The 13,762-nt window shown below is 38.8% G+C and overlaps 1 protein-coding gene across 4 annotated transcripts in view; it reads right to left on the bottom strand.

The window, feature by feature from the left end:
- Window positions 1–9,673: 9,673 nt before the first annotated feature.
- GAB1 (GRB2 associated binding protein 1) overlaps window positions 9,674–13,762 on the bottom strand; it is a 92,062-nt gene continuing 87,973 nt past the window's right edge. For 3 of the 4 annotated variants that reach the window (XM_036383014.2, XM_036383018.2, XM_036383017.2), the window contains 2 exons: window positions 11,771–11,893; window positions 9,674–11,563 (listed from right to left, as the gene is read on the bottom strand). In XM_036383014.2, the coding sequence (XP_036238907.1) occupies window positions 11,405–11,563; window positions 11,771–11,893 (282 nt within the window). In that variant the 3' untranslated portion in view covers window positions 9,674–11,404. Of the gene's footprint in view, window positions 11,564–11,770; window positions 11,894–12,510; window positions 12,587–13,762 lie in introns of all 4 variants that reach the window. The other variant, XM_036383015.2, reaches the window with a different exon arrangement.

The raw sequence follows: 13,762 nt of genomic DNA on the forward strand, positions 1-13,762 counted from the left end.
ACCCTGTGCCTGTCAGCATTGTCCAAATGCTTCTTGACCACAATGCTACTGTGACCACTTTCCTGGGGAGCCTGTTCCAGTGCAGGCCCAGCCTCCCTATGGGGGAATGATTTTTCCTGAATCCAACCTGTGAAAAATGCGTATTATATGATTGGCTTTTCGCAAATATTAAAATGAATATTGTATGTGTTATGTTAGAACAACATAACATTAAAATAGAAACGATGTGATGGAAGATACTTTTCTAACTAGCTCAAGGAATGGATAAGATAATCAAGAAATACTTCACACAGAAATAACAGTAACAAGACACTGAAATCCCAAAGAGAAGAAATACTGCCTCCTTATTGGGAAGAACCAGGCTTCTTCTACCTCCTTTCAGACTGCACGGAGCCAAACCACGATTTACAAGATGAAGGGGGGGGGGGGGTTGACAATAAACAGAAATTGTTTGAAAGGAATGTTCCTAGTTTGAAGAGGAATGTTTGCATCATGTATGAGATATAGGAATATGCAACAGGCTCTTGCTTTTAAGGGTTAATCCTTTGTTAGCAGACATGGGTTTTTTAGGAAAGCATCTGAATGTTCACAATTTTTTGCTTTTTTATTGTCCTTTATTGTTCTAACTCTGATTGTCCGAATTCTTATTGCTGTAATTTGCATTATTTTTATAACCATTTTATTACTATCAAACTTTTAAAAATTTTAAACCAAGTGATTGGCGTTTTTCCCAAACCTAAACTTCCCCAACACAGCTTGAGGCCGTTCCCTCGGGATCCTGCCACTGTCACCACAGAGAGGAGCCCAGTGCCTGCCCCTCCTCTTCCCCTCAATCTGTGCCTGCAATGGGGTCTCGCCTCAGTCTCCTACAGGCTGAACAGACCAAGCGAACCTCGGTCCTCCTCTCAAGGCCCTTCACCATCTTCACAGCCCTCCAGGAAAGGCTCAGCAAGCACCTGAGGAGGTTGATGGAGCCAGACCAACGTTGTAGGTACAGAAGTACAGTTTTACAACCACCTGAATACAACAACAGCGTCTGCTCCCATCTTGAAGCATTGTGGGCTGCAGCCCCCTGCTTTAGGATGTGATTGAGCAGATCTACATCTGCTCTGTCTCTTGCTCATGGGAGGAGTGCACCTCCTCACTGGTCACCTGCCAGGTGCCACCTACCAAAGCGTGCATCCCAGAACCCCGGAGTGCATGGAACAGGATGAAACTGAACAGGAAAATCTGCCGAAGAGCACTACTATTGCACTCCAGGTGCTAACAGAGGCTGTCCAAAGGGCTAGAGCTGACCTAGTCAGAAGCAAAAGTCCCCTGACCGGTTCACAGCGTGGACAGCCACGTTCTCCACATCATCTGAATTGCTCTATACACCTTCTCCTGCAGATTGTCACACCTGTAGGCATTCCAGCAATATTCACAAGTGTTTCCAGTGCAGATGCAGCCACTGAGTGCACTCCACAGGTTTGTGAAGCTGCATCTTCCACATCCTGAGAAACCACTGTAACCTGGAATGTAGCAGCAAAACAGACCATCTTCATGACAATTATTACAACCTTCATTCCATCGTCTTCGATTACAGACATTCTTTAATATTTTTTTGAAGTTAAAATTATTAACTTTAACATTTCCAAAAGATGGTGTCACCTTGTTTCTGCCAGAACTACTCAGAAGAATAAATTCCCAGAAAATCTCAATTTTCCTAGAATAGGATTTCTCAGCTAATCACCAATTTACTGACATATTTTCCCACTCCTCGTTGTCATCTCTCATCACAGATGAAAACTTAATCCCTGAGCTTTGCTAAATGCTTTTCTCTCCATTCAGGGACACATCTTGAACTTTGTAAATACACGCGGCAGCAAATTACAAATTAAAATAACTGTGTCATTTTAGCCAGCTCTACTCTTCCAGCATAGCCTTGTGTCCACCTGCTGTGCCTCAGCTCCTGCCCCCTCTCCCAGAGCTGCTCCAGATAATGCAGTGCTCTCTATGTGGTGAGGAGTGTAGGTCATGGTGGGAACTCCCCCTTTGCCATTTTTCATTCTTTTGCCTCCCCTGCAAAGCACACAAAACCAAACCACGCTACTGGAGAATCACTGGTGAGGGAAAATGGGGTAGAAGGCCCTTGGGAAGAAGTGAGGTGTTTGGGAAGAGCAGTGAGGATATTTCAGCACCCATGACACCATCTCTTAGACTAAAACTGACAGGTAGGACCTGGTTTGATGGGGAAGAGAGAAAAGCACAACCTCCATCCAAATCTCATTGATCCTTGGCCATCCAGCAAAATAAAACAGCACCATGCCAGGGTGTGGGGGTGTTGAGATATTTGTGTGCTTGGTATCAGAAAAGGTGAACATTCACCTCTACTTCAACAGGCAAAATAATTGAAAAAAAAGGAAATCTTCCCAAAAGTTAAAAGATAAAAGGTTCTAAATTTCTTTTTGAATTTTCTGAAGTCCTGAAAGCAGAGCAGAAGACTATGCAAAAAAACCCCCATAAAACCAAAACTGAAACAAAACCCCACCCAACAACAAGAACCAAACCAGACCAAACCACTCCCCTCCAAAGAAACACCCCAAACAAAGCAGGAAAAAGGACTTTCCAAGTTAACATGAAAATCTTCATGAACCATACAGAGCCCAAATATGAAGACCTTAAATTGAAAACAACCAATGGCATAAAGAAGTTCATGACAGAGGGTTACTGATGAGTTGAACACCTACATTATGGTCAAATACACAATAAAGCAAGAAATCCTCCCTCAGCCAGTACCCAACAGTAGAGACAACTAATTACTAACATGCTTATGAAGTTAGTAAAGAGCTGTTTAATTACAGATTTTTGTCAAATCTCTCAGGCGACACATCTTGCAATTTTGTTGCTTAGTTGAGCAATCATAACTTTAATTAATGTTCTTTAGATGACTTCTTGTAAAACAAGAAATTGAAACACCACAAGTAAAACCAACTCTGATACTATTAGCTGTGTAGCAATTATGCTAATAGGCATTGCTGAACATGTATCAAAAATTTAAATTTTCCCAAAATTTGGGAAACAAAAGGAGTGAAATAGAGTTGTTTGTGGTTGCTCCATGAGACATTCATTTGGGTTCAAGAAGGTAAGAGAGGGGTGAGAACCTGGTTTCTGTTCAGATCTTAGGGGGGGGAATTTATATTTTTTAGTTTACAATGCCAAAGCAAGATACTACCCATGTGAGATGAGATACTGCCAGTTTTTCTACTTCCTCACAAGGCTGATGTTGAGCTGGACTATCCCACCAAGAGTAAATACAATCAGACTTATTTCAAGGCCATCACTTCTGTCACTGTCACTTTTCTTCTAGCCTCAGATTAACAGTCCTGCAGGCAAGAGGTGGTGCACACACACACACACACACATTCAACAGTCAAAGAAGCCATTAAACTCATTCTACATCTGTCAAACAAACAGACAGACAAACCCTTCAAACAAAACAAAAACCCCAAACCCTGTGCCCATCAGCAAAGGTCACTGGCATCAGCTTCATCATAACTGTCAACACACTGATTTCCAGTATTAAAAAAACCCCAACACATGCAAACGATACCATCTATTAATTTCAGTAGATTCCTTAATGCAATGGAAACTTTTTAGAGTTTAACATATGAAGGTGTATAAATTTCATCCATGTGGCTCTTTAAATTTTGAATACCATGAAGATGACATTGAGATTGTTTAAATTACAGTGTAGCCATCCTGGTAAAATTAAACTTCCACAGAAAATAAACAGCCCAGACTTTATCTGCTGTGCTTAAACAAACTGTAAGCCTGCTCTGTGTGTATCTTCAAAAAGAAGACTACAAAAATAGTGACATGTGAAGACCAAAAGTCTTTCAAATTGTGCCCAACCACAAACCAGTGAATATTTGGTAACAGCAACATGGCATGCAGGTAGCATATCAGTCTCTGCTTGTGTCCAGTTTAAAACAAGCCCTTTGATCAATAAAATTTACCCATGTAAAAAAAAAAAAGACCCCATATGGAGTCAACTGCTGATACTCATTACAGAAATCCTCGAAGAATGGAGATTCTGTAACAAGCAGCACTTTCACAGAAAAAAACCCCAGAATTAATAAAATGCTTTTAGATTTTATTTCTTTGCTGCTAAGACTGAAAAGGCTCCACCAAAAGGCAAACATATACATATTTTCAGTATGCAAAATACATTTTAGTATAAAAAGTAATGCACAAACACTTTTTAACACACACAGATTCTTCCCTCTTCAAAACTCCGGGTTCTCCTCCCTCTCAGCAACCAGGTTCTGCCCTGGCCCTGTTTCCTTTCATGAACCTCACTCCTCACCTCACAGTGCTGCAACCAGAGTGAGACAGGGCAAGGAAAGACTCTTTGGAAAACTTACCTCCATGTATTGGCACAGCAGTTAAGCCTTCTGACTTACAGAATCACAGAATTAACTAGGTTGGAGAAGACCTTTGAGATCATCAAAATTTCCTCCTGCAGCTGTTATTCTTAGAGCAAAAAGGGACTTGAGGAAGTTGGATATAGACCTTCAGTGAAAGATGGGGATAAATCTGAAGAAGAGGTTTTTTAAGCAGGACATAATACTTTAATTTTTCTATTTTAACTACATGAGCTTTTTCTATTTTAACTACATTATCCCTTCAGTAATAGTTCTAGTTGGATTCCACATATACACAAGTATCTATCTGCCTCTACACCCAAATTTCATACATTGATGCCTCTGCCATCATAAGATGCCTCTGGCATCTTAATCTGATTTTCATGGTTATCTTGCTTTTCTTATGCTGCTGTGTTTCTCCTCAGTTGTCATCTGGGCCAGTTTTCCCCACAGTGTTTAGATACTTAAATAGTCATGAAAGACTTTGAAAAATACTTTGACACTTAACATTGATAAATATCTACTTACCTGTAACTATAGTATCAGATTAGATAGGACATACAGGGGCTTCCAACACAGCTTTTATTGGAAAAACGATGGACCCTCATGTGTGCTGTGGATTATGGTTCTTTTCTGCCACATTTATTTCCTGAGCCTTTGGTTTTAGACATGAATATGCTTTTTGTAGTAGCCTATAATCAATGCTTTGGAGTTACTGCTTTGTATACATCATCTGAATTCCTTTCTGCAGCAGTGACTATTCTGAATCATAACAGATATTTGCTACATTAAAAAAACCTTCTGCTCTCTCTCACAAAAAACAGAGCAGCTTTTATAAAAGGAATTGGTTTTCAACCCTCCTTTAATTAAAGAGAATAGTTGGGGAGAAATTCATGTCAGAAATACACAGGAAATCAAAGTATGACTTCACCAAAGAACTACACAGTCCTGGAGAAAATGTAACAGCATTTTTTCAGATCATTATGATGCAGGGAGGTAAAAACTACTAAGAGAAAAGTCTGACACTGTGTGTGCAGAACGGATAATTTTAAATAATTTTTTTTTGAAAATGTTTTGTTTGGGTTTTTTTAGAAGCAGAATAACATCCTAATTACAGAATAATAACTGCTTGCTTAATTTCAAGTTTCCATCCTTATACACAATGCACCTACTAAAGGAAAATCTCAAGATCTTAGAACTATCCATTGGAAATTTATCCTTAAACGTAAAACATTGTTGGGAAGCCAGTGTTTCGTGATTCTTGATCCCAGACTTTAAAGACAGCCCTTCTCTGGTATACCAAATGCTGTGCAAAAAATACAGACCACAGATACCCAAAAAATGGGGTGAACAATAGTATTCATATTGAGATACAGCATAGCTCCCAAAGCATGTTTGCATCACAATTCTAAATATTATCCTACTCATTTTACACAGAGGAAACAAACCCACCAGGTCCTCTCCAAAACTAAATTTTTGCTTGAACTCTTGATACTGTTTTTAAGCAAACCACTTCTTCAGAGCTTGTTGGTGCTTCCCTGATACTGGCCACAGGATCTGTGTCCCAACTTCTCAACTGAGCACTGGAATTGGGGGCACCTGCACCATATGGTGTATGAGGAGATCAGAGGCTAAATCCTGGTCCTGGGTGGCTCCTTCACTTTTTTCCTTCTTTTTAAGAAGTTCAAGGGCCAAGTCTATTTTGTGCTTCCTCATATTGGGCTGTCAGTGAGTAGAACTAAAGGCAAAAATGTCTTAAGAATCATCACTTCTTTCATTTATGGAGGAAAAAACCCATAGTTATAACACAAGGTGTGTTTTTCAAATTCAATTCCTAAACTTACATTTAAATAATTGAGTAGAAATTAGATTTTGGAAAAGTTCTTGGAACTTTCGCTTACTTAAAGAGGACAGCGGTGCCTTGAATATGAAATTCTGCTCCTCAAAAGATCCTAAATGGATTTGTGTGCCTGGGGAATTTGAACCTTGTTACACATAATGCCTTTTCAAATGCTGCTCTATGCCTAACTGGAGATTAGGGACCTTAACTCTGAACATTATTTGTTGCCAACATTTAGGTTTTGATTATGATTAATTAAAAAAAAAATTAAATATACACACCATGAATAGGTATGACTATGGAGATCACATCAGCAGAGGGTTGAATCACTGTTTTGATGTAATTAACTCCAGACTCTGAGGTACATCAGCAGGGCAGTCTGAGGCATCCCCAAACTCACAGGTCTGCATCCTTCACCTCTAACACAAAATAGAAAGAAAAAACCCTTAAACCTTCAGCTAGTCTGCATAGTTTATAATTGCACAAAACCCAGCACAAATGCACAGAGGCAAGTAGTGATTCCTTCCTCTGAAGTAGATTCCCTAAAAAGCACATAAAAATATGAAAACTTACGTATTTTCAAGTCTGGTAGGAATTCAGGGAAAATAAGGCATATTAGTATTTTCCTCTCTTCTGGCCTTCTGATTAAAACAATCAAGCTGTCTGGGTACCTTGTGCAAGCCCCCCCACTCCCCCCCACATTAAACCCAGGACCTCAAAGAGCATTTATTAAAATCTTATTAAGATTGGCCTTTCTGAAAATATGACACACCTTTCTTTTATTTCACTGCAGATACAACTCACTAGGAAAAGGCTTGGCAATGATGAGAGATCCTAGGAGAATTTTCAAGAGCTAATCATGATGATTACTACAAGTGCTGGCTTTATAATTGCAGGAAAACTTTGAGAGTCTCCATTTTTCCAACTTGGTGCTTTATGTTCTAAACTGCACAGGATTTTATTCTATTCCATTTTAGCATATTATAGCTAAACATTTTGTGTGTGTGCACAGCAGATTACACAACTGTACACTTCAGCTACCCTGCTTATAAAAAAGCTGAAGCAAACAGATAATCCCTTCCTAATGAAACATGGAAATCTTCTTTTCTAGACCATCTAGAAAGAAAACCACTGGCACCAGAACAGTCTAGTTCTGTTTACTTAAGGATATGGCAAAAACCTTTCAACTGGTCATGCATCCAATACCTGTTCTCCTCCCGTTTTTGCTACTGAAAATTAACATCAGGGCTGTGGAACCATAAACACATTCTGGAAAACTTAAAATGTCAAAGATATTGTTCATAACCCTCTCAACATCTTTTCTTGCATCCTACTCTGCACCTTGTCAGGCTGAGAGCTGAACTCAAAATGTTTGTTCAGTGAAGGCAAAATCCAGAAACCTCATTGCTTGGGATTTGGTTCATCTACACCCAACCAACACAATGTTTTTGTGGAACATCTATTACACTAATTGCTAGACAAGCACCTTTTTTTGTGGTCACGGCCATATTAGTATTCCCAAGAAATAAAACAACAAGAAATTAACATTGAAGAAGCAGTTTGGTGCAATACACAGAGATCAAGAGCAGATCTAGGAAATATGGAGAATAATCTCGAAATATAAGTTCACCTGTGGATAGTGCTGAGCTTCTTAAGAACTACAGGTACAAAATATTTCAACAGATGAAGTGGCACTACTGCTGTCCAAATTGCACACTGATATTGTATGGCAGTGCTTTCTCCTTGAGCAAATAAATATCCATTCACTTTCCATGACACAAACCTCTATAGGCTAAGGAGGGACTGGAACTTCTCTCCGGGGCTGCCAAGTTTCCAAAGTACTTTTGCAAGAGTACTACATATATATATATATTTATAAATATATATATATATATGTGTGCGTGTGTGTGGGTGTGTGTGTGTATACACACGCACACACACACACTGCTGCAGTAATAGCTAACTTAAATTTCACTGTGATAAAAATCTTGCTCGGCTCATAGTGCACTGTAAAAGCTAGAGAGGTGCCCGTCACTCCCTAATTAGCTACAAGAAGCAATAAATTCTAAATTACTTAATCAAAACTGCCATACTGTAATTTGTCTGTACTCCCTAGGTGTGGCACTACGTCTCAACTGTCATACATGAATGGTTTGTTATTATTTTTTTACATAAATACAAATATCAGTAAAGAAAAAAAAAGACTAATGACCACATTTTCACCTTTTCCCATGTCACATTATGAAGTTCTAGTGCAACAGAACAGCTGTGTTTGCACCTGCACTTCGTGAGGTAATAGTGATTATATCACAGTGTGTAAAAGTGTGGCTATTGGTACTTAGCAGATAAAGAAATGTTCAGATCACACCATGGAATGATACCAAATCACCTCTCAAGTCAATCTTAGTGTAAAAGGCACCAAGTTTTCTTTCGATTTTTAAGAGCAAGATCTTGTATACTTGTAAAAGACATATTGCATATATATGTATTTGCAATTTATAATGACACATACAGCAATGAAAACTGTATCTGCAACTGGTAACACGGGGTTTGAGTGAAACAAGAGAAAACTTAGCTGTTTGAAAAGAGAACACTTGACAAGCAACATTGACAAGCTACTTCTGCACCAGTATCTACTTGAGTTTCCACCAACTTGCCTCCAACTGAAGGGTCCTCACAAAGCTAGTAACTGAAAGTGACACAGGGCTGATATCAGTTTCACTTGCTTTCTATCATCTACAACTTTAGGAGTCACATTTCCCATTTTATATTCATATCCTTAGACCATCCAAGAGCTCAGACAGATCTGCACCGTGGAGCCCCTGTAGCTTCACTGGTGAAAATGAGATATATCATCAAAAGTTAGTATCACACCTCTGATTCTGAACATACCATGGACAGTATGTAAGTATGGAAGATGTAACACTGGAATGTGGGGGGAAAACTGCTTAGAAATCTAATTAAAGAGAAATTGTAGACTGATAGTTAGAAAATGTTACACTGTCTGTACAGTGTGGAAGCTCCTGTTTTCCTTAACGAAAGAAAGGGGAAAAGCCTAGAAATTAAGAGTGGATTCTCAATCATAATAACAAATAATGCTGTGAATCCTGCCAAATTTTAAATGAAGAAAGAGTAAGTGTAATCTGTAAATCAAGGACTGATATCAGCAAACTTAGAGCAAACCCATCTCCTATCACTGGCTCAGCAAGAGAGGCTGGCTTAGGAGACTGATTTTTTCCTGGCTCCCAGAGGAGTGGGAATTGACATTATTTGGCTTCTTGGCGCAGGGTTTTAAATCAGAGATCCAAGTTAAAAATTGTTCCAGCTGTACATCTACAATTCTGAAAAAATGTGCTTGGTATCCAGGCACCTTCCCAGACACACTGACATGAGTTTGCTGCTTTGCAAGACAGAGTTTACACACCAAAACAGAACAACTTGATTTATTTAAAATTCACCTCAAAATGCATTGTGTTCAGTTTCTTTTTTCTAAATGAACATTCAAAGCATCAAAATATTACTAATTTAAAAAGAACATTTGTTAGGAAGAAGATAATTTACATACTGTAAATTGTGGCTGTGAGGGAGAGAAACAACTGATGGTAGATTAGGCACAGTACGAAGGCCAACACGCCAGAAAACAATGCAGCTTTAAGCTCAACTTTTAAATGATCTGGCCAAAAAAACCCCAACTGGGCAGGAAAATTAAACCAACCACTTAAGTGAGGGTATTTGTATAAAACAAAAGTGTTAGTAAGTTCTCTATCTAGACCTAACTCATTCATGTATTTAAAGAATTCTATCTTCTTCCAAATAACAAAAAATGTTTCTAAACCAAGGCAGATTATTATTTGGAACTGGCATAGTAAAATAAAGGATCACAGTATACAGAGTTTAAAATCCTGTACCAGGAAAGAGCAACAAGTGGTGTACAAGGGGATAATTTAGGTACATTATCTAATTTTTAAAAACAGAGATATAAAATATCAATTGCATAGGGATTTAAATATAAGGCCAAGCAGGAGATTAAAGTAAAATAGAGCTCATAAGAAGGGCACTATGGTGTTAAAACATAGTATTTCCATTTGAGTTAATGTCTAATTCAAAATCACAGTATTTTGCTAGTACTACAAAAAGTGAATGTCAAACTGTCCCATTAATCTTGAACTGAAAACTGACATTAGAACTTCTAAACAGTACAAAACTAAAGCTCATTGTCTAAACCTGATCAGTGTATTAGCACAACAGTGCTTGGTACGTACCTGATTTATATACTCTACCTTCTGTAAATAATATAAAGGTTATTTCTTGTTAATAAGTGTGAGATCACAATATTACTGCATGCCATCAGTGGTTTGCAGGCTTACTTGACATTTAATTATTCAGTCTTTGAAAGTGTAAGATCCCACCCTGCAGAATCTTCACTGATTGAACACAGAACACTGTCATTAATAAAATACAATAGAAGTTCCACCACTAACAACTAACATATAAGCCAGGATTTTAGGTCTAAACCCAGTACAGTTCATTATTATTAACTCACAGCTATTTTTTGTTAGGAAGGTAAACCTGTAGACTTCCAAATAATCTCGTATGTATTAAATATAAACAAATATGTAACTAACGGTCGTCTCTTGGCATTTCAAGTAGATTATTCAATTGTGAAAGTGTTTCTGCAAAATCAATTTTGAGTTGTTAAAATGAAGTTCAAATATTAATTTCCGTTTCTACATGTAGCTTAATTAACCTAAAATTGTGAGGAATAGTAGTGTAAGGAAAAAAGAATTCTCCAGATTAATTAGACATTAAGGTACACTAACTGTGAATACCTGAACCAACATTGTAACTGAAAAAGTGCATAAACACAGTAATACTACAAATGTGTTAACTACAGAACAAAAGGTTTTCTGAAACCTAAGTAATATTATTTTACAGGTTATTTACAGGCTGTGATTTTTCCAGACACCACAGAGCCAATTCATGATCTTAAAGTTCCTTTGATATATTCAAAGCGTCTTTTGGCTTCCAACCTATTTGGTGAGGAACTGATTCCCACCCCAGGGAATCGGGTACTGTGCAGCTGAACAACACTGCCATTGTGGTTCTGTGACTCTTCAAAATTCACTTCTTTCCATTCTTCAAAGACCAAGCAGTGTTTTCACTTCACGCTTTTCGTGGGTGTCTCGGACTCCGTAGACTGTCTGCCATCAGTCCATGCCTCCCGCGTGCTCTTCAGGGCCAGCGTTTTCTGCTGGTCCACCACAACATAATCGACTCTCTCGTCTGCCACGCTGCTGCCTGAGCCACTGTTCTTCTTCTGGGAACAGTCAGAAACAAGTTCAAGTAAATTAACAACAAAAAGCAAGTAGGTGTCCCAAACAGACAGAGAAAAAGCACTGGTTTCTCTGAAAGGTTCAACACTGTCTCTCCACTAAATCATTGGAGAAATTACCATTAAGAGATCTCACTGAAGGCAATTTTGAATTCCTGATGGCAGAAAAGCAAGAGCTGACCATCTGCTTACCTTACGAGGTGGGGTAGACTTTCCCGAATCTAGGTCCAGATCTAAATATTCCACTTGTTTATCTCCTTTAGGTTTTACCATAGGGCTGCTTCCTCCATCAAGGCTGTTGCTTCCAAACAAATTCTGAAATCATAATATAAACAACCTCAGCTACAAATGTACAAACCTCACGTGGTCCACATAATCAAATATGCTTACTGTAAACTGCCAAAATGTAAAAGCTTAAGGAAACAATTGCAATCATTTCAATCATGGAAATTTCATTGACCCTGTATGGCAAGGGCATACATTCTATTTCAAAAATGGGACAGAGTCAAAACCCAATGGGAGGAAAGAACCCAAAAACCACCCCCCCAAATTTAAGGTTGCCACCAAACCCATCTGTGCTTTCCACTTAATGTCCCCTTCATATAATGAAATAAGAACAGATCATGCTTTGCTCTTTTTAAATGTAGCTATTATATCTCAAATTTAACATTACTTAAGCACAAACTTTTCTATTTCCCTCCATTTTTGTTCAATACCTACAATAATTTCTGCTCGACAATAGTGGCAAATCTAAAAATGAAACTTTTACATCTCATTCAAAAGTTATCACGATTAAGGTGAAAATCACAGAGTATTGTTCAATTGACAAGATTAAAATATTAAAACTTTGGAAAACATGTGTAGGGCTGCCTGAACTGAAGTTGCATTGTATATATCTAAATTTCAATTAGCCCAGACTTTTACAACCTCACCTCCTCTGTCCTCTCCCAGCCTGATCCCTCCCTCTTAACAGGTGTTATAGGAACAGTACAATAGAAGGACTCTTCTCTAAAAGATAAAGAAAAAACAGGAAGACAGAGGGCAGCAGTCAGCAAAAAATGAAGAAGGCAGAAGGAAAGACAGAAGGGTAAGGCTGAGAGCAACTTGAAAGAAAAAGCAGAATATTGCTGAATTTATTAACTAAAACATAAGCATGACATCAAAGAAGATGCTTCAAAGCTGATGGCAGAAAAAGTTTAAGAAATACAGATTCCTTGCTAAGATAGAGTTGGAACAAGTAAAAATTCTCAAAAAGTCAAATTTTAAAACAAAGGCCATGAGATATGCAGAAATCTTCTGGTTCTTTAGGAAGTAAAATATTTTATGGGCTAAAGCCAAATGGGCTGGGCTTTTTAAATGGAAGTAATCCATTATATCTCTACTCTCCAGCTCATTTAACATTAAGTGGCAACAAGGACAAACACAAACAACTAATGTGAAGTTCATTTTCCTTGCTCAAATTCTCAGAACAAATTTCTGTGTATTAAAGATACAAAAATCAGATTCTGTATCAATGTTTCCAGGATAAATTTAAAAAGCTGTTACTCATTAAACAAAAAATAATCTGTTATTTCAAACAAACTAAGCAGGTAGAACATACGCATTAGGAAACAGAAATTTTAAATACACGCAAATGAAACAATGAAACAGAAAGGAAATCTGTTGAATAACCTTTAAACAGGACTGGTGCAAGCAAACAGAAGATATTAATGAGCTGGAGCATTAATTGTACCATCTTAGTATGGAAGTTAAGCCCCTGGAACAGCCTTCAGAATCAACAGGAACACGCGGGTTGAACTGTGATTCTGAGCAGGGAGAACTGCGGGCACGGGTGGGGCCAATCTCTGGTCTAATTATGGGATGCTTCTTGCACGTGTCAAACAGGACATCACCCATTACTTACCAAGGGCCCTGGCAAGAGAGGAGCTAAGAATTAACACCAGCAGGTCGCCCGAGCTTGGTGCTTTTCCCCTGGGAAGCACAAGGCCCAGCTTGGGGCGCTCCACGGGCTCCGGAGCCTGCGCCCCAGCAGCTCCCACAGGGAACAGCACGAGGGGAACCTGGGATGCAGCACCCAGAGGTGGCAGTGGTCAGCTGGGGGCAGGGACACTGGAGGAGGCTGGGAGGGACCCAGAGCAGCAGGGGACAGCAAAGTGAACAGCATTGCAAGAGGAGAGCCCAGGG

This window comes from Molothrus ater, chromosome 4 (assembly GCF_012460135.2).
Source record: "Molothrus ater isolate BHLD 08-10-18 breed brown headed cowbird chromosome 4, BPBGC_Mater_1.1, whole genome shotgun sequence".
Taxonomy (NCBI): Eukaryota; Metazoa; Chordata; class Aves; order Passeriformes; family Icteridae; genus Molothrus; species Molothrus ater.